The sequence below is a fragment of the Parus major genome, chromosome 3 (genome assembly GCF_001522545.3).
Source record: "Parus major isolate Abel chromosome 3, Parus_major1.1, whole genome shotgun sequence".
NCBI lineage: Eukaryota > Metazoa > Chordata > Aves > Passeriformes > Paridae > Parus > Parus major.
Window position 1 is genome coordinate 47,579,277 of NC_031770.1, and position 20,609 is coordinate 47,599,885.

A 20,609-nucleotide genomic window follows, 5' to 3' on the forward strand; every position below is an offset into this window, starting at 1 on the left:
AGATCCCAGCAAACACTCAGGCTATTTGCAAACATTGATGGATTTATACAAGCATGTAATATGGGTACTAGCTTTATCAGAAACATCAGGATACTTCTTCATGCCGTGTACATTCTTGTAACTTGTAATCCATTGTAAATTTATATTTTTTCTTAAAATATAAATTACCCTGAAAAATAAGTAATGGTATGAAGCATCAGAAGATTCCACTAAGCAACGATTTTTAAGAAAGGATAAATTAACAAAGCTGCAGTAGTGACATTAGCAACAGATCAAGAAGAAAGAAAAGCACAGTGAGAAATGTTGGCATTCAATGAACATACACTAAGACAAGATGATCAATTGTGCCTTTCTTCTGAGCTTGAAATATGGTTTGGGTTACTCACCTCCGGATGGTTGCCGAGTTTTTCGGGGAGATCGTGGCTCCCTACGATAGGGATCATTGGAGCCATACAGTTCAATAGTGCCTAGATTCAAGAGCACTGTCTTCTGGAGATAATCGACCATGGCAATACCATTACAGTTTCCAAAAACTACTCTGGAAAAAGAGAAGTGAAATCAAAGACAATGCTAATTAAACATTGGTAATGTTTCATACAAATATTTTTTGCAGTTCAGCATTTAATACTTCCTAATTTTTAGGAATTAACCTAGATTGCACTTATTTATAAATTACTATTTGAGAGCACAGTATTGATTAATTGTTCTCTTGTAAAAACATGGTGCTGAGCAGGACAGACCACTGTCAATGTTCTTGCCAGCCTATCTGACACAGAGCCTTAAAGGACACTTACTCTTGGCTGTACAGTGCCGGGTGAGGATGAATGATGCTGATTTGCTTCTGCTATCAGCATTATTGCTATCTGCCATGACCCAAAAGGAATTGTCTCAGAAGCACAAGAAACTGATTACCTCTATGTTGCTGTGCAGCTCGGGTGAACACACCCAGAGACTCAATTTTAATGGTTAGTTTTAAACCGCTTTGACGGAAAGAGCTGTGTAGAATATACTTACAGGCCATACGCTGAGTTGACAGCTAAGCTGGTTATCTGTTGAGGAGGTTCTCCACTCACCCACACCAGCTGGATAACGAGCTCAATTTGGTAGCCTGGAGACTGCTTGAGAGGAGAATTTTTAACTCTGCAAAGTAAATAGAACATGGTGTCTCCATTTTTTCCTTATGGGACCAGAGTTCATTAAATTCTACACCATGCCGGACTTTAAAATGTTGGAAAATTGTAAAAACTATGATCAAAAGCAAATAAAAGCAACCAGAAGAAAAAGCCACATTGAAACTGGGAATTCAGTTATTTTGATTCACTACCTAATTGAAAATTAATTGAATAATGAGCACAAATGTTTCATTTTTTCCAACCTCAGAACAAGGCAAGACAGTGCTATTATGCTGCATTTCCTTGAATAGAGGCAGGTGTTCAGTCAGTGTCTAAAAAGGAAGATGCTACCTATGTTTTTTCAGAGTTTCCAAAAGAGCTCTAATTTAGAAGTTAGAGGTGTACATGGAATGAGCAAAATGAAAAGAGACAGAGAAGAAAAATTGAGATATTTGCAAAATTGAGATAAATGCAAATAAAAAGTATATGATACAACAAGTAAATTATTGTAATAGTAGACAAAGTGTATACAATGAACCTGGGACTGGGGGAATGAAACTCCTGTAAAGATTTTGTTGGCATGCTGACAAATAGACTTCCACGGAAAGGAAAATCTTGCATTTTTTTTTCGTGAAAAGTTACGTAGAACAAGTTCCTGTTTCCTGAATTCTACTCCTTTTACCCATTTATTCTCACTGATGGATATTTTGGTTTGACAATATTTTAGATATTAGTCTAGAATAGTTTAGAATTCTGATCTTTCTACCTAGATGAGTTTCCTTCAGGAATACATCTCTCCAACTCAGTGCAATCAATACATTTTGAAAACTCTTACTCAAATAAAGCAACCCTATCAGAATTAATTGTTTTCTGGATGGATACAGTCAAAGAATTAAAATCCAACTTGGGATCTTAAACTTCAGAAAACAAAGTATATATTTAACTTTGTATCTCTAGGTATCTATTACATATTTCTTACATTCTGTTGGAAGAAATGATGGCGCAGATGTCACATAATGCATTCTTGTAGGAGAGTAAAAAAAAGACTTTTTAAATTCTGGTTTCTCTAAATGGGTAAAAGCTCACACAAAGAAGCTTGCAGAAAAAGCTCCCAATTTAAAAAGATAAAATAACTTGTCAAAGACCTACAATGAGAGCACTGTTAGGTATCATGCAAAGTGAAGATCCATGACAAAGGGACACTTAATTCTGTTTCCAAAACAGAAAGTTGTTCCCTTGGAGGATTTTCAAAAATAAATATAAACCTAAAGAGTTAGCACTCAGCTAGCTATCTGTAAGAATTTTCACTTTTGATTTGCTTCTAAAACTTAAGGCTCTGCAAAATGAACAGATTAAACATGTTCAGATATGGCCTTAAGTTAAGGAGAGCCACAAAACATCAATTTTCCAATTCATTTCAAGGACGAGAAGACATCAAAGTGACTGAAGTACAGCCATTAAAAACTGTTTGCTCTAAAGCATGATCTCTATAGTTACATTAACATCTATGCCAGATTTTCCTAAATCAAATTAATTAATCAAATTAAAATGCAAGGATTTAATTTTTTGGTTTTCTTTTAGATCAGCTTAAGAAGTTAAAAAAATTAAGACTGCAATATTTTTTTTCGTAAAGCAAAGCTCAATTTCAGATACTTGGAAAACAGCTCTACAAAATAAAACATTTTCACCAGCAATGATAGATCTGTAACGATATCAAAGTACATATACTCTAATCACATATTCTTGCACCATTTCATACTCATTGAAAATATAACACAATGTACTTACTTTAAACATGGGACATTATCACGAAGTCCATCAGATGAACTGCTACTGGTAGATGGATGAGACTGGGGAACAATGGATTGAGGATTGGAACCTGTGCCTGGAGTTGGTACAGGTGGCACCTGCTCACCATCTGGAGTTTCAACATCATTTATTTCATATAGGAGACGTACTTCCAGCATCTATTAAAGTAAAAAAAAAAATCAGTAAAGTCTTTCAAAACACTGAACATGACTAAATGAAGTGCAACTGAAGATAGTAGTGATATCAGTGACATCTAAGACCCTTCCCCTCTTTCAAAAGGTAACAGTTTAATAAACAATGCAACTTAAAGACATATTTTTCAGAAATACAGTCATACTGTTACAGACTGAATATCTGAAGATTGCTAGAATTTGAATGTCAGACATATTTCCCAGTTTTTAAAAGATTGCTTCATAATATTGAAATAAATTAAATACTGGACCTATTTAATTATCATTCTGCTGGCATACACTCTCAGTTAGGAAGTCACTGAAAGCCATTATATCAGTGTGCAATATTTACTTTTGCTGAATCTCATAATTAATTACTTTCTCTCAAAAAACCCACCTCTCTTTATTTTGAGTCAATCAGTTTTTGCCCATTTCACCATTATAATTAAAGACAAAAATACAGTAAATTGCTAAAACAGCCTTATTATGGCAAAAAAAATGTTTAAAAATGGCCAAACACTTTACCGGAATGACTTCCGTTGTCACTTCCTGCTTGCTGAACCTGTAAATAATGACATGTGCAGAAACTCCAGCTATGCACAGCATTCTACTTTCTGGACACCATGAGATGATCTGAATAGCATATGGATCTTCATCTACTATATCTGTGTTTGGCCTGTCATCTTTATTCCGTGATTTTTCAAATACTTTGGCTGTTTTTAGCTTATAGAGTACTTGCAGCGTTACTAGGAACAAAGCAAAAGAGAAAAATTAGTTTTGATCTAAACAGATAGCTAATATATTGCTATAACTAATTCTTGAATTGTATCCTTCTCAACTGCAATTTTAATTCTGTGTGACATTTTCCTTCAACTGTCTTCATGCTGATTTCAAAGTTCACAGGCTTATTGTCTAGTCAGAGGCCCAAATCACTGCTATAAATACTAACCACAACATTAGAAAAATCTAAATTATAGCATCCTTTCTCCTCTTCCATTTTTCAGTGGTTTTACCTGAATCACATTTCCCTAGTTCATCTGTAAGACTGTCGTATTAGAAATACTGAAAAGTTTTTAAATCAATGTAGAGGACACTTGTAATTTCCCCCTTAATAGATTTATTTATCTGCTTTAGAAATAAACTAAGTAGTCTTTAACAGAATCACATTTTGACAGATCTACGCTGAATAGAATTTTTAAGCACACAATCAGTCAGATTTGGCTTCCCCCCTCCTCTCTCCCAGGTTCCACTCCTACTCCAAACTGAAATTAAAGATCTATAACATTCCAAATAGCCCTCCTCCCAGTTTTTAAACATACATCGCATCTGTTCCCTCCCACAACCACACACGCCTTAGCCTTTTGGAATCTCACCAGTTTTCCACGAGTTTTCAAAGACAACTAATGACGATTCCAAGATTGCCTTAAACAGCTTTTAGGTATCAAGAGTAAAACTAGTTCCAACTAGACCAATTCAAACATCTGACTTTGTGCAACCATTTCTACTTCGGATTCTTGCTGCATTTTTCATTGTGAGCTATGCCAAATATCAGAAGTAATTGACTCTTCAACTGAAGATGAAAAACCTAAAACTGCACAGGAAATATCTCTACTGAAAACACTTACTTGCTGATGCATCCCAAAACTTGATTGATCCATCAGCATGCCTATGAAATATTAAAAAAATAATGAGATGATGAAATGATTAGTTGGAGTGCTAACCTCTGTTACTGATTGGAAAGTATACACTTAGAATTCTATTTTTATTAGTCTTCTCAGTGACACTTTATTTTCACAATTTATTAAAAGTCAATATTCTACCAACATGTGCTGCAACTGCTTTGGACAGAAGAGACTAGAAAAACACTTGGAGGCTAACTCCTTGATGATTAAAAATTTTAAATACTGAGGTATACCTTACCATGTACTGTTTCTTAAAAGATGCCCTATATTAGGAGCAACACATATAAAGAAGATGCCTAAATATACAGAATCCCACTGTTAATGAGTCATCTAACTTGTTTATTTAGCCTGGAGTTTGAGAATCAGATGACTATTTTTTCAGGACTGTCTCAAAGTCTCTGTAATGTGTAGTACAAGATGACAGTAATCCTGATTAGGGCTAATGGGCTGCTCTAAAAACATTTTAGTAGTGCTCTCACTTTCAGTGATACACTGCAAAGCTATAAATTAAATTTCATTTATGTTCCTTAAAGTAGAAAGATCAGTCTCAAAATGATCAGATTTAAGTCTTAGCTTGTCCTTTTTGAGATAAAAAATTGGCTTCCCTTTGAGGAAGATCTGAACTCAGTAACTATTTAATGGACCTACCATGCTTTAAAACAATACTCAGCTGTTTTGCAAAAATCAAAGAATAAAAGGTAATTTTGATCCAAGCCACTTTAATAGTAATCACATGTAATCACAATACCACATAATAATAATTACAATGAATAGTAATAATGCCTGTGAAACACCTGCTATCATTTTGTTTCTACCTCCCATATTCTGTTTTGCTTTCTCGGTACCACTCCAAGAAGATTATGCCAAGGACATGTCTGGTGATCATAATTTCATCAATCACTCAAACCACTCATACAAAATATTCTAAAAGAGAAACAAAAAATTCTCACTACTACTTAATGAGCTAAGAAAGTTATTAGTAGACTATGGTATCACTTACCCTGTAATAATTATCTCTGGATAGCTCCGTGTGATCAAACCCCAGTTGCCTCCACTGATAGGCCATTCCTGGAAGATTAACAAATATACTGAGGAAGAAAATATCATACAGTGCAAAGTTAAGGCAAATTATTGCAGATCCTCCCCAGACATTAGCCACATATATCCTCCCCTGCTAGTAGCCAGTGTCAAAGGCAAGCTGAGTCAGGTGAAGCTTTGGTCCTAGTATGGACACTCCTGTTATTTAGAGCTTCTGATTCTCAGTATTTTAAAATAAAAACGTGTGTAGTAGATGATGTACCTTCTTACTGTAACCCTGACGTTTCTGTTGAACTCCAACTGAATAGAATGCAGGTATGAGATCCGCAGGACAATCAGCAAAATATTCACAACAGGTAACTGGAGACTCATGTATAGTCAAAGGATAGGGATTCTCAAATATAGGATACCTTTAAAGGAAGAGCAGGATTACTGTTAATCTAGGAAAAACTTTTTTTTTAAGTGCAGAACACAAGTTAACACAAGTTAAAGTGTTTAAGGACTAAGCTGGCATTCTTTTCATACAGAGAAAATAAATGCATATCAAATTAGACTATGAACAAATACACTACACAACTTTACTGCTCATCTAGTATGAGCAGTAGGTAGTGTAGTAATCTAGATGGAATCTAAAGTTTGTATGGTTTTCAGTTTTTCCAGAACGCTGCCATTCCTTGTCATTTTATATTTTCAAAAGGTTACTAATTTAGTGGCCTGTGGAAAAAAATAAACTGCCAAGTCCCAGCTGCAGTAACATGGAGCTATGAATTTATTTCTAGCTCTTCAGTCTATTCTTCTACAGATAAAGACAGGAAGACACCCATCGCATTTTGTATTAGTACACTGTACTAAAACAGAAAGTTGTCCAGCATTTTGCATGGACAAATTTTGCTTAATATGCTTGCATCTCCAAAGATCTGAAAATTACAGATAGTAACACTCAATTATGAATTAGAAGAACATACACACACGTGCTCCCTAGCACTACCTCCATCAGAAAAGTGACAGAGGCTTAATGAGGAAAAAGGTCAATACTAACAGAGGTAAATGTGTCAGTGTTCAAAGATCATTTATCTCCAGAGAAATGCACACTATATGTAATTTTACTCTTTTCATCTCCCCTTTTTTGAGAGGTGAAAAGACAACTTCTCGTCCCATCTAAAGGAAAAAATTAGCAACAACAGATGAAAACATTCTGCACATCGGGAACTTTTTACAGGGCTATATGGAAAGCTACAAAATATTTTAAAAATACATGCAAAAGAGGCTTAACTTTAACAAAGTATGACAAATCCCTGTGAGAATACAAGGTAAAAGAAAGCCTGTAGATTTTTTTTGGTATTAATTTTATTTCTTTTTTAGGTGTCAGACAACTAGTAGTTTGCAAGTCAATCGTAACAGACCATTGTAAAAACAAACTGCTGAAGATTTTTTAGAATGAAAAAGAATAAGCTTTAACATAACTTCAAATTTCAGGCACTTCTAACTAAATAGCTGACACTTAATGCTATTGGTATATCAGAAAGAAGTTTTGGATACAGCATATAGCCATGTAACATTCAGAAAACCTAAATGAAATTGTGCAGTAGCTGCAGAGCTATTAGGACAAAACTTGATCATCCTCCAGATTCCACAGTCTTAATTGTCCAAGGTGTCACCACTGACTTTGAGGACAAATATTTACAGGCTTTTATTTTGCCCTAGAAACATGTTCTTCACAAGGATTTTTCTTCATTGACCATTGGAGATCCTTAATCAGGAATGGTAGCAAAGTTTTACCTAGTTCCTCTGCTCCTGATCCCTTAATAGTTAGGTGTTACTGCCTATACAAATTTTAATACCCTTCATAAAAAATTTTGTAGTGTCTAGAATTTTTAATTACCACTAATAAGAGTATGGACTAGTACATGGACAAAGCAACAGGACACTCAATGTTTTGGGCAGGTATTATCTGTGAATACTGCAGTTGGACACTCCTTTTAAGCAATTTCTTACCATAGATATAAACCAGAGAGTAGACATTATCATTCAAATTTTATATATATTATATTGCTGCATCAGTATGGAGTTACTTTAAGCAATTCAGGTAGCAATTTATTTGGCAATAAGATCAGCAAGTATTTAAGTGAGATTATATTATATACATTATATATATATAATATTATATATAAATATTCTTTTAAGAGATGACAACAGCCAAAATTACTTGGGTTATCTGATCAGTTGTTCTCCGTGCTGCCTTCCTCAAAACTGCAAGCTCCCCAAAACTTCAGACTCCCCTCACAACACCAAGTAACTTTAAAATAAACTGTGACACTTAACAAGCAGAAGTGATCTATGAATAATCTATTGGTCAGTCAACCAAGCCTGGAAAAAGTCACATGATACTCTACTCATCTACTATAAATTAACTTTAAAAAAAGTTGATATAACAAGATTATCAGTTCATTTGAAGAAATTTTATATTTAATGTTCAAAATTTTATGTTCTGAGGCATTAGGTTGGACTAAAAATCTATAAAGTAGAACAGTAGGCTGACCATTGCAGCCAATAATTAAAAAGACTCCAGAAGATTCTTACCCATTTTGTGCAAGGTCAATCAGTACTAAGTCCTTTTCTAGGAGAACAACTACAGCATATGGTTCCTGAAAGTCTGAAAACAACAACAAAAAGTTACCTATTGGTAAATGGAGCCCATGCATGCACAGCCTCAAGAATGGAATCAGTGCTTGTACTCTGGCAGCTGAGATTAGAAAGCACTTAGATTACTATAGGTTTTGAAGATATTTTATACACACAGATTCCTGAATACTCCACGTTTGGAAAAATCTTGTTGTTCTATTCAATTTTCTCATCAGCTCAAATAACAGAAAAAGGAACCTGCAGAGTAACTTGTATAAGCAGATAATATGAGACAAAGAGCCAATTTCTGAATAACATCCTCCCACCTCTAAACTGCTTTTCCTCATATTCAGTGGAGTTTAAGTTTTAATTGTTTACAAAGTGGCTCAAAAGACAGCTGACTTGACAATAAAATAAGAAACTTGAAAAAGTTACCAAAGTTTTAATTGCCCTCTTTCCGACAGATTCCAAATTCCAAGCTAAGCAATTTCATATACTCTGATGGAAGCTCACAGCTAAAACCATTGGAATCATCAGCAATATAACAGTGTTCATCTGAGATAACTACCTAAACTATGATAAGAAATCCCCTGCTGCAGAAGAGAGATTACAGGTTAGTGGTGAAATCCATGTAAGCAGGGGAATGAATAAAGCCACTAAAGTTTAAAATAATACAAAAATGCTCCTCATGATTTAGCACTGACTGGAAAGGCCTTATGTGCCCAAATATCCGCAGATAAACACATCTGCTCCAGTAACTACAGCTTAAAATTGTAATGCTTTTTGTCTGCACATGCTCTTGGGATTAAAAAACAAAAAAACAAAAAAACATGCTATGAGTAATTGCCTTTTTTCTAGACACAAATTTGGCTTTATAATAAACTATTCTATTACGTGGTTTTGGCAAGTAAACCACACTTCAGACAATAGGGATAACAGACGTTGCTGCTGCAGTCTGATCCTCAGAGATAAAACAGAAAGACAATAGTAAAGAATATTCTGATGGGATAAAACTCCAGCGATAAGGAGTCAAGGTACAGAAAAAAATCTTTACAGAGCCTACCATTAGGATATGGTGTTTCACACAGGGTTAGAAAGTCAACAATAGAATAATCCATTTCTAGCACAGCAGTACTTTTCCCATGCATGACTGTTAAACACGGTCTTCTTCCTACAGTGTCATACGACAAGCCTCCTGAGAGAATGATGAAAGGCTCCCTGGAATAAAGAAGCAGCATTTAGGATCAAGTCAGGATAACATGCTAAAAGAGACTGGGCAGGTTTTGCAACCTTATGATGAAGTTCAGTGAAATATAAATAAGCAGAAATAATGTAGTAAAAATAATGCAAACCAGCTCTCATGAAATAAACAGCTTCGGTATGTATTTCAAATCTTATTCTAACCCTTGTTTAACTCTGACATCTCCTCCAAGCATTTTGTTGGTTTAATCAAGCTTTATAACTTCTTGGCAAGATGATATATTTTAAAAATTTTTGTACTGCTTTAGAGTTGTTTTTTTCCTACTGAACTGCAGAATCAGATTTACTAACAGTCCCTTTTTCCTGACATAGAACACCCCAGCAGAATCAGGAAGAAACAGTCCCATTCACTGGCTGTACATATGTACAGGACATACGACTGTCTTGTCGCAGATGGAGATGCAACCAACTGCTTGATAAGCTTTAAAGACACAACATCATTTAAGTAATATCACACATTTACTCTAGATGTTTTACCCATTGTTGCCCCTACCACCATGCACAAAATTCAAGAAACTCCTTTGTTATATATTACTCCTACTGCCAAATCAAATAGCCAAGCAAAGCAGAGATATTTCTTCTAGTCTCAAGAGCAGATTAGAGGCTTCCCTTAAAACTTTTTTTAAAAGCTTTTGCAGAAACATACTTGTAAATACATCCATATATTTCCAATATGCACATAATGTACAATTTATTATTTCATTTATTGAAAACAAGATGAAGTAAGTATGTTAATTTTACCAGGTATTTTCTTACTTCCTGATTGTCTAGAGTTACTCATTTTAATACTGCTTATGTTTGAAATGGGACATAATCCTTTTTAAAGAGTATACTGACTGTAAATAGGCAGCTCAAAAAATAAATGTTACTCATTACTGACTATTGCCTGAAATTTCATGTTATATTTCTGAAGTAAAAATGGGCACCTTGCATATCTATCAGTTGCTTCTGATTGACTTTTATGCTCACTTTCAGTAAAAATCCTGCCCCTCATTTGCATCTTCCTTGGAAGCAGCTAGCATATCAATATCTGGAGGAAATTTCTACAGAAAAGAAACCCCATCCTGATGTACTGTAAAAAGAGATGCTGAAGAAAACTTTTTTTCCACCCCCATCCTTTCCTATTTCCTACCTTTTTCCATACTATCTAAATGGCTTTCCCTAGATGGCATTTGAAACACCAAGTGAGACTAGATACATCTGAATTCTTAAAAAATGCGTATTAAGGGTTTGGTTTATGCGCATGCTGCACTTTATGAGTTTAAGACTTGGCTGCAATGTATTTCGTGTTTGTAGCACTGAAGGCAAAGCAGACTGAGAGAAGCTTCCAGCTTCTACAGTTACTTCACAATTTGCTTAATCTTCCAGAAAGACATATGACCAAAGATTTGATAAGATCAAAGAGTGCTGCTGGCCAAGGAAGAGACCTCAAAGGAACAGCCATAAATCAGACCATGGCTCCATCAAGTTCAATATCTGCCTATAACAGTAGGCCAGAGTGTATTCCAAGAAAAGGATTAAGTTTTCTCGGAGTCTTCATTTAATCTCAGCTCTTTGTATTGAAACTTCACACAATCTTTTATGGTCATGTCCATGAAGAAATTTTAAGAAAGTTACACCCTTTGCTTTTGTCTGGTATTTTTCAGGATGTCAGTAAAGAGAAAAATACTGGTAAGGACTCATTGTTTTGGAATGATTTACTGCAGTATTTTTTGTCCATAGAAATCATCAAGATTTTTTAAGCAATAATGTTGCCAGGAGAATTTGTAGTAATTATCAGGTTTGCAGATTCACTGAGATCAACTGACAGTAACAGAGTAACAAATTTCAGTTTTAAATTTTCATACACAGAGACAATTTTAAGTCGGCTTCTCCTGGTTTTATTTCTCAAGGTAATCAAACTGCTTTGGGCAGGCTTGCCAGAAACTGTATCCTTTAGACACAAGGAATGGAAGAGCTAAGAATAGAGCACATTGATCTGTCACACAGATTTTCCACAAAGGACGCAAAGATTAAACCTGACTTGAGTCTGTCATAAAGACCACTACAAGTTTGCATATGAATTTTTCATATTTTCATGAAACATGGATTTACCATGAACACAGAATGTGCATTTTCTAATTAAAGTGTTGCCCTTCAGCTGTGATACATATTAAAAGGTTAGTGCACATCAATTAGAAATACATAATTAAAAATAAAAATGTAGAAGATTTGTACTTTATATAATAGATGACACTGAATCAACTTTGGGAATTACATTTTACCTACCTGAAACAATGGAACACATTTAAAAAAAAAATTTGCATCTTAGGGAATTGCTTTATAGCATTTTTAGCAGCTGCCCATAGAGATTCTTTGAAACAATTCAGCTTCAGCAGGTTTACAAGTAATCCACTTAGATGAATTTCCTCATCAGTGAAATATGTAAAATCACTTAGAGAATACTATAAGAAATTGACCATAAAAGGAGGCAACAGGTTATTGAAAAAAAAATTCAGAAAATACAGGATTAGGTCTTGCAATCTATGGAAACATATTACAATTGAGAGTTGAGTGGCTCACAACCCAGGAAGATGTTTCTGTTCAATTTTAGAAGAAAACCATCAAATGTGAGCCAGCTTCTGACAATCCAGATGTGTGAGAGAATGACGTATAGAGAAATCAGGTCATTGGTACCATCTGGCTTACTTTTCAGATCATGACAATCTGTGGAGAAGTTAATCCTAGTATGAAGACGCAAAAGACTTCAAGAGTTAGTTTACCCTAATACTTGAAGTCCTATAGTAGTAGTGAAAATAAAACTTCAAATTTGATTTTAGGAAGTGTGGTTTTAAACCAGTAAGCTCACACAAGAAAACAGCATTATTCAAAATAAATGAACAGATTAACAACTTTTACTTAGTGGGAACCATCATCATTAATGCAACCTCTAGGTCCCAATTACACACGACCATCTTGCTAAGAGGCACCGCTCAGTTAGTCAATGACAGCTACATCAGCTGTCAAAAGATACCAAGACAAAACCCTTCTGAATTATGTTTTACAAGGAGACTTTTGAGCTCTAATTTCCATTAGACACATTAGGCAATTTTACCATAATGCTAATATCAACTGGAGTAAATACTATAGGGTACTGAACCTGCACACGTGGAAAGGATGAAGGACTTTAGGAAGGACTGATTCTGGAGGGGGAGGGAGTGGCATTAGGAAGCTAGAGTGTCTCTAGATTGACTTTAGACAAAAAAAGCAGTATGGGAACCATTTTAGAAAGCTCAAAAGGTAAGCTATCTTTGAAATTCAGTGCTTCACAAAAGATGGAGTATTTTAGATGAAAAGTGACTGCAGTAGAGTGACATTATGGTCTGAGATTTCAAAATTATGCCACTTTGCACAAGGACTATACAAAGAATGTACCTTTTTCACACCTTATTCATCAATAGTAACCTTCCTCTCAGAAATAAAGCTATAGACATAGTCTTGTTGCAGGGTAAATTACTTTAGCTCTAGACACTTCACTTTTATTTGCACTATTTGCAGTACACTTAAAAACCAAACCAAACAAACAAAAAGCAACAGAAAACCTCACAAAGTTAGCAAATAAATAGGTAGCTGATAAAGCCCAGGAAAAGCCTTGTGTTCTCCTTTTGTCCTGACTCCAGTTTTATAATATGGAAAACAAAATGCAAGGAAAAACAAAAAAAAAGTGAGAAGGAATTAATAGCTCTGCAACAGTAAAAAGAATAGTGTCTGTAGCCCTTAATATAGGTTGCCATCAGTTATTGTCCTTCTGTTTGCATGGTTCTGAACCCCTTTTCTCCAAAAACAGCTTATTAGAATTAGAAGCAGCAAAAAAAACAGTTAAGATCGTATCAGTGAAATGTTTTCCACTGGAGGAGGTACTGAAACAGACCTAGACCTTTGACCACTCTAGATAGATAAGGGAGAAACAAAAAAAAAGGAGTGATAGATGTTCAAAATAGAGCATGGAAATAAAGAACATTTTTTCATAATAAAGATTTAAAATATATCTTAAATAAGCATTAAATATTATCTCTTAAATGCAAACTTTCTTTGCTTTTTTCTGTTGTTTTTAATATTTGAAGAATAGCTATAGTGAATTGCTATAGAAAAAAGTTTGATATGTTTCCTACATTGTTTCAGCGACCTGAAAAATTTTGTCCTGTCCAGAAATGATTCTCCTATGTGCTACAGAAATTTAACCATATCTAAGAAAAGACAGCACTTTAGATAAAAGTTAAAATCTTACCTTGCTCAGAATTAAACAATTGAAAATGGTAAACAGAAAATCTACCAAAAATTTATTGAAAGGTAGTTCTATATTGCCTTAAAAATCTTGTAAGATTACAAGTGAAACTGACAATTGAATTGCAAACTGAAGTACTCATAGCATCAAAGGAACGGAGATTTCCAGTGCACTGCTTCTCTACCACAGTGCAGACTGGTGGGGTTTTTCCAGGTTTTTTTCCCCCCTCTCTTAATTAAAGTTCAGGAAAAGTTATCAATAATCATAGATTTAACAGTACACTGAAGATAGAAAACATTAGAGAGAAGAGTAAATTGAAATGTATCAAAATATTCAGTTTGGAAAAACATCAGAAAGTGAGAAGTGCAACAGGAAAAAAAAAAACAAGCCAAACACTAGGAAAAAGTAGCCTCCCCAAACACTCAAGAATTCTTAGAAATTATACTAGAATAAACTACTCTTTAAACTATGTGAAAAGTCAAGTAGTTTTCATATTGTAATAATATAATGTCACAGAATAAGCTCCAAACTAATCTTCTCCTTCAGAATGACTATTCATAAAAGAAGGCTCTTGATTGCAGAAATTGTAACTTGCTGAAGCTGAGATCTTTTTGATTATCTCTCTTTAGATCAGCTTTTGATATTTCAGTTGTGAAAGGATTATGCAGACAGATGTAGACTTTCACAAGTAAACCATGGCTTTCCAGATGACAGATTTTTATAAAACTGGGAGCTAGGCAGAGTTTTAAGTTTCTATTTACCTCACTTTTAGCAAAATATAAAAACACCTGAAGCCAGTGATATTATGAGTATATCAACACATACTGCATCATTTAAGCAACCATCTTCTAAAGATTTGAATTCCTGAAAGCAAATAACAAATGGTACACAAACAAAATATAAAAGAAATAAACAATAAAAGAAAAAAATAAAAACATTATATTAAGATATTAAACATTAAATTATTAAATAAAACACAAATTTTAGATACAGAAAATATTAAATTAAAAATAGAATAAATAAATGATAATAAATTAAATAATAAAAGAAAACAAACAAAAAATCAGCTTTTACAAATAGCTGAACATATTTCCATGAATATTTCATCTTTATATTGCACTTTTTACTCAAACACTTCAGAACCACAAATAGAAGAAATTCCACACAGTTCATGAAATCCATCCATCCTAACTCCAGTCTTGGTAACAAAACATGCTACTCTAGATACTGTAATTTCATCTGAGTCTCTTGTTGCAATTACTGCTTTGTTACATTTTCAATATGCATAATTAGGCACACTTCACTGCATAAATTACTGCACTCTACTAGAAAAACGTCTGTTAATAACATTTTAGGGGGAAGGAACATGTATTCAAAATTTTGAATATTCAATTCGGGGTACTATTTATTAGAGTTCAATTAATCATGTCTGTGTTTTGTTGTCTTCTGTGCTTTATCATCTTCATTTTCTTTAGAACTTGCAAAAAATTGAGCAAAAGCACATACAAGTTTTAGTAGCATGAAAGAAGAATGAAGCTAATGCATTAGCAGTGCTGGTGAGTTGTTTATAGTAATTTCTTCATACAAGTTTTTGTAGTTTTTTCATCAATATCTAATTTAGCAAAACTAAAACAAAGCTATACCATCAGAACATGTGCGCAAACAACTGGGAAACAAAGTCCATCCCCCAAGTGTTGAACTGTAACATATATTCATTTTGCATATAAAACAAGTCTTACCCAGCTCTAGTTGTTTTATATTCCACCTTAAGGATAGGTTTGCAGGGTTCTGGCTTTTTTCCGTCCTTCAGCTGCTTCCCTAAAGTAAATGATTTTCCTGTGTTAATCTTACACTTCCATAACATTATGGCAAGTAATGAAATTCACTGTGCAGCTTGAGAAGTATAAAATTCATGCAAACATATATTCAACAACTTTGACAGTTATAGAGTATGCCTTGGAATAACATAATTAAAAATCTGTTAAAGCTCTCAACACACCAACTTAGAATGTTTAGGAAAAAACTAACTCTAAACCTGACTGCTGTAGAATATTTGTTTTCAAATGTATAATCCTCCCCTAAAGTGCTGTTTTAAGTAGAACTAGGAGATTTAAAATTTATGTGTCTACCCTTTTGCAATTGAAATTGGTCAGCTTACAAGTGAGGTTTATCCTGATTATTACTCTTCATGGCTAAGACTTCAATTGAGCATGAAAAGCCCGCCCTCTCTCAACTGTGCTATTATCCCCACTAATACAGCCTCACTTAAAAATCTAAATTAAGATGCTAAGACATGAAATAGAGACATGCCATGTAAGCCTGGCATTTGTGTAGAACTCACTTGAAGAGCAGCAGTATACTTCATAGAAGAACAACATGTAATGTTAATTTCCTAGATTAACATTAATGCAAGACCTCTCAGACGTGGGCACATCTCACGAGATGCTATTCTTATTCTGTTACAAACCTTTCAGAAAATTTATGTGGCAATCTACACATTTATATGTAAAACAGGTACTTGCTCATATGTATTTTTAACAATATATGGGATTGTAATGTCAAGCCAAAAGCCAGCCCTGCAAAATGTGCATTAGTTAACTCTGAGATCAGTGTCACTGTGTGGAAGACAAGCTTAAGGTTTAGAGAAAGCTGCACTGACTTGGATTCTTATCCCATAAAGATTTTTCTTTTTCAAGTAAAATTTATGAGAAATCTATATGACTGAGAAAGATTTTAACTGTATTGCAAGTGCACTTTTAATACTTGTTTTTTGCAAAATACACTTCTATTAAAAACAAGTTCTCTACGTGTTAAGAGCTGTCAAGTTCATTGCATATCCATTGTCATCTTACCGTGTGGAGTGATTGTCTGGAATGGTTTGGTAGGAGATTTTACATTCCATATGGTCAAGGTACCATCTGAGTGACTACAAATGAATTGTTTTCCTTCATGATGCCAAGCCACAGAGTGGATAGCCTAGGCAAGAAAAAACAGAGCAACGTAAATCATTTATCTTATTAACATTTTATTCTTAACACCTTCCTCATGACATTAAACAGATAAAGCCAATTAGAGAAATTACTGTTTAAATAATACCTCTCTTTACTCATGGTAAGTTTTCTGTAAGTAACTAGTACTTTCAGACACACTTTACCCATCAAAAATACTGTCTTCACTGTAGTGACCTGTTCAGGGGGGCAAGTAGGGAATCCACCCTTCTCAGCCTAGTATTGAAGCTTTCTTCCATGAAAGTTAGCAGGAAGAGAATAACTGCAAGCTCTTATTTAAGCTTTGCTAACCAAAATTTTTGAGTACTGTGAAAAACATACTGTCCAGACCAAAAAAAATGGGATGAGATCATTAAGTTCAAGTATATCCACATAAACAAACATATCCTTTTGATATGTTTGTTTATGTGGATGAACACAAGAAGCAAGCACTGGCTCAAAACTTCCATAAAACAAGAATTGAAGCAACAAGATTTTTTTAAAATTTTGATGATGAAAGCAAAGTATTAGCCTGGATACTCTAATGTTGCAATGGCAGCTTTGAGGTGCAGTAAAACATAGGAATCTACTCGTAAAATTTTCCATAAATAAAAAATCATCTCTAGATTCCTAAAATGAAGAATAGAACAATTACACCACGCCACATAAAATCTACAGAAAATAACTAAATAAATAAAATCTAGTGGCTGCCTTCAGGCAAGAAGAAAGTAAATAATAATGTGAAGAATACAAATAAGGCAAAAATATTAACTAGCAAGGAAAGATTGGTGCCATTTCTGCTTTCATCATCTCTGTTAGTACAGGGAGACATCATGAAACCATTAGGTGATGTTCACAGGAATTTTAGTTATAGCATGAAAATATCAGTAAACAATGAAACCTTAGAGTATTTCTCTACTAAACAGAAGGTGCAAAAGGAACCAATAACTGCAAGAAGTACAGAACTTTGGTATTACTGAAAAGGTAGACTTACTTTTATGACAAAGACATTAAGCAAACTAGAAAAGCAGGTGCTGAATAAGTGAAAACTGATGGGTTTTACAATATCCTTATTGAATACCCTCAGTAGTGATTCTGTCTGTAAGAAGGGCTTACTCCAGCTCCTCAGGGACCTTGGGATTTCCTCTGTGAGGAAACCTGGCTGTGTGAACAGTAGAGAACTGTAACCAGCAATGACAGCTTAAGCAGTAATTACTGGATGAAGAGCACATCTCAAGACAGATCCAAGCAAGCTTTGCTCAAACTGATTATACACAGATCAGATCTTCATATTTCATGAAGTTATACAGAGAGACAAGACAGTTTCCAGCAAACTGAATGGGAGAATCCAGAGTTTAAATGACAGAAGAAAATGCTGTATGAGCCTAGAGTCTCCAATAAAAATTTCCCCAATATAAATTAATATAACATATGGATATATGTAAACTACAGATTAAGTTCAGCATTTCTTAGTGAAATTTAATATTGTTCCCTATGTATTGTGGAATCACCATAGATTTTGTTAAAGAGATTCTGTGTACCAGTATCACATCTACACATGTAACTGAGAATCCTGAACATAATTCCTCACATGATGCCTCCTGCTGTCAAAGTGAAATGGTCTTGATCATTCTGCCTGTCAAATTTTTATTCAGAAAAAACTATTATAAAAAATATTTTTTAAAAAAATTAAATTTAAAAAAATAAATTATAAAAAAAACAGTATTGTAAAAGAAATCTTGCATAAACATTGAAAAATTTTCTTTATTTACCAACATTACACCAAATGAAGCAAGGGATCAACAAGTTTGAAGTGCAGATTGGTAAAGAGAAGGCTGTATTTAAAAAAGCTCTTGTCACTGAGAAAATAAATGTCTACAGCATGTTTAGCAATACAACATAATCAGTATATTTTACACAATCTCCCATATGAAGTCTAACCCTGATAACAGTAGGCAGCCCACAGTGTAAATGGAACAGTTGATGTAGAAATAGGTCTTAAGAACAAGTAATACAGCAAGTTTCAAAAAAGGAAGGAAGAATAAATCTGAGAAATGATCACTTCTTCCTTTTCTTGAAAAAAAGTCAAGAGAAGAGAAATGCAACAACCTGTTACTGTTCCAACACCATTAATGCTTAAGAAGATAAAAAGATCTGAGCGCAAAGGAGAAGGATCACTGCTCTCACTTTCTGCAAGGAACATGGAGGGATGAAAATTATAAAATCTCTGAAAGAGTACAATGAGCCTTTTGACTTTATGGCAATTTACTGACTAGTTTTAGTCTCTTTAGTTTTAGAGTAATTTTTTATATTTAGTAATGCAGCTAAATACTTTTTAAAACATAACCAAAATATATCTTCTATATTTTTAAAAATAATCCAACTAACAACTCTATGGGATGGGTATGATACACTTTTGTATAGAGCAATCTCCTTTGCTATCACACAATTCACAAATTCTTGTAAGCCTAAAAAATAAAACCAACTCTGTAAGTAGCTCCAGCACTATCTTGAGGTACACAACAAGCTGATCAGGTGAGAATACATTTGTAATGAAAGTATAATAACCTTAAGTAGTACCAGTTAGCTGATAACACTAGTTGTTGATTAGCAAGAGTCTCAATCACCAAAACAAAACTGCTATCTGAAAAATCATCTCAATACACAAGAACAAAAAAGTTTTTTCATTTTTTCCACGGTTATTATTAGTGCTGGAATTTGAAGGAAAGCATAAAATAGAAAAATTAAGCAGAATCCACTGAGACTGCAAAACTAGGCAAATCTTCCCAGACACTAGAGAGCCCCTAGGAGTAATATATTTTTATTGCAATATTTCACACAAAACTTCCTGATGCAGAATAAAACTCTCGGTTTTCACTCTAATTCTCAATTATTAAAACTTCCTATTTTCTTTCTGGTACCATAATGCAGCAGTATGCTTACATGAGCTTGTACAAATCTAACTGCGTCATCTCTTCTGGTCACATGGGACCAGAAAGTAACCCCTTATAACAAGATCATACCCAAGTATCATAGAAGATTGTTGCTATATTTAAGGCACAAGGCATTTGTATCCATAAATGGAGCTGTCTGTGCAGGTAAATCAAGTCCTGACCTCACTACCCTTCTGAGTCCTTCCATTTCTAAAAACAAACCAAATACAGGCAATCTTTTCAGGAACTCACAGAGAGAACTCTAATAAAAAAATCAATCAACTTTGTGCAGATAAATCTTTGTATTTAATTAATTACCACAGAATGTTTCTTATTAGAAGTATTCCTACTATTCTCCACTGTAATTCAAATTTAAGGTACCTGTTCTGGACTCTAGGGAATTTTGTTTCAAAACTTCTAAGAAAGTTATGTGTTTTCTGGGGGAGTGGAGAATTGAATGTTACTTTTTTGAATAAAAAAACAATTGACCTTGCTGTCCTATATACACCTAAACAAGAAATTGTAGAAACTATGCCTGAGTTTTATGTGAAGACAGGGTGTACACAAACACAGAATCAATTCACCATCTGTTCCAAAAAGATTATCCCATGTGGAGAAATGCTGCCTGCAAATAAGGGGAGCATGCCTGATTTTAAGGGAAGATTTTTGCAGCAACTGCAGCAGTTAACTGAGAGAGACTTACATAGGACTGTAAAATGCAATCACAAATAA

At 34.2% G+C, this 20,609-nt stretch overlaps 1 protein-coding gene across 7 annotated transcripts in view; it reads right to left on the bottom strand.

Moving 5' to 3' along the window:
* Positions 1–20,609, bottom strand: part of STXBP5 (syntaxin binding protein 5) — a 105,153-nt gene that overhangs the window by 35,873 nt on the left and 48,671 nt on the right. For all 7 annotated transcript variants that reach the window (XM_015621631.2, XM_015621638.2, XM_015621636.2 and 4 more), the window contains exons 8-18: positions 16,810–16,933; positions 15,697–15,775; positions 9,497–9,651; positions 8,392–8,464; positions 6,074–6,221; positions 5,774–5,841; positions 4,717–4,757; positions 3,617–3,837; positions 2,901–3,079; positions 1,015–1,140; positions 387–538 (exon numbers count right to left, since the gene is read on the bottom strand). In XM_015621631.2, the coding sequence (XP_015477117.1) occupies positions 387–538; positions 1,015–1,140; positions 2,901–3,079; positions 3,617–3,837; positions 4,717–4,757; positions 5,774–5,841; positions 6,074–6,221; positions 8,392–8,464; positions 9,497–9,651; positions 15,697–15,775; positions 16,810–16,933 (1,366 nt within the window). The remainder of the gene's footprint in view (positions 1–386; positions 539–1,014; positions 1,141–2,900; positions 3,080–3,616; positions 3,838–4,716; positions 4,758–5,773; positions 5,842–6,073; positions 6,222–8,391; positions 8,465–9,496; positions 9,652–15,696; positions 15,776–16,809; positions 16,934–20,609) is intronic.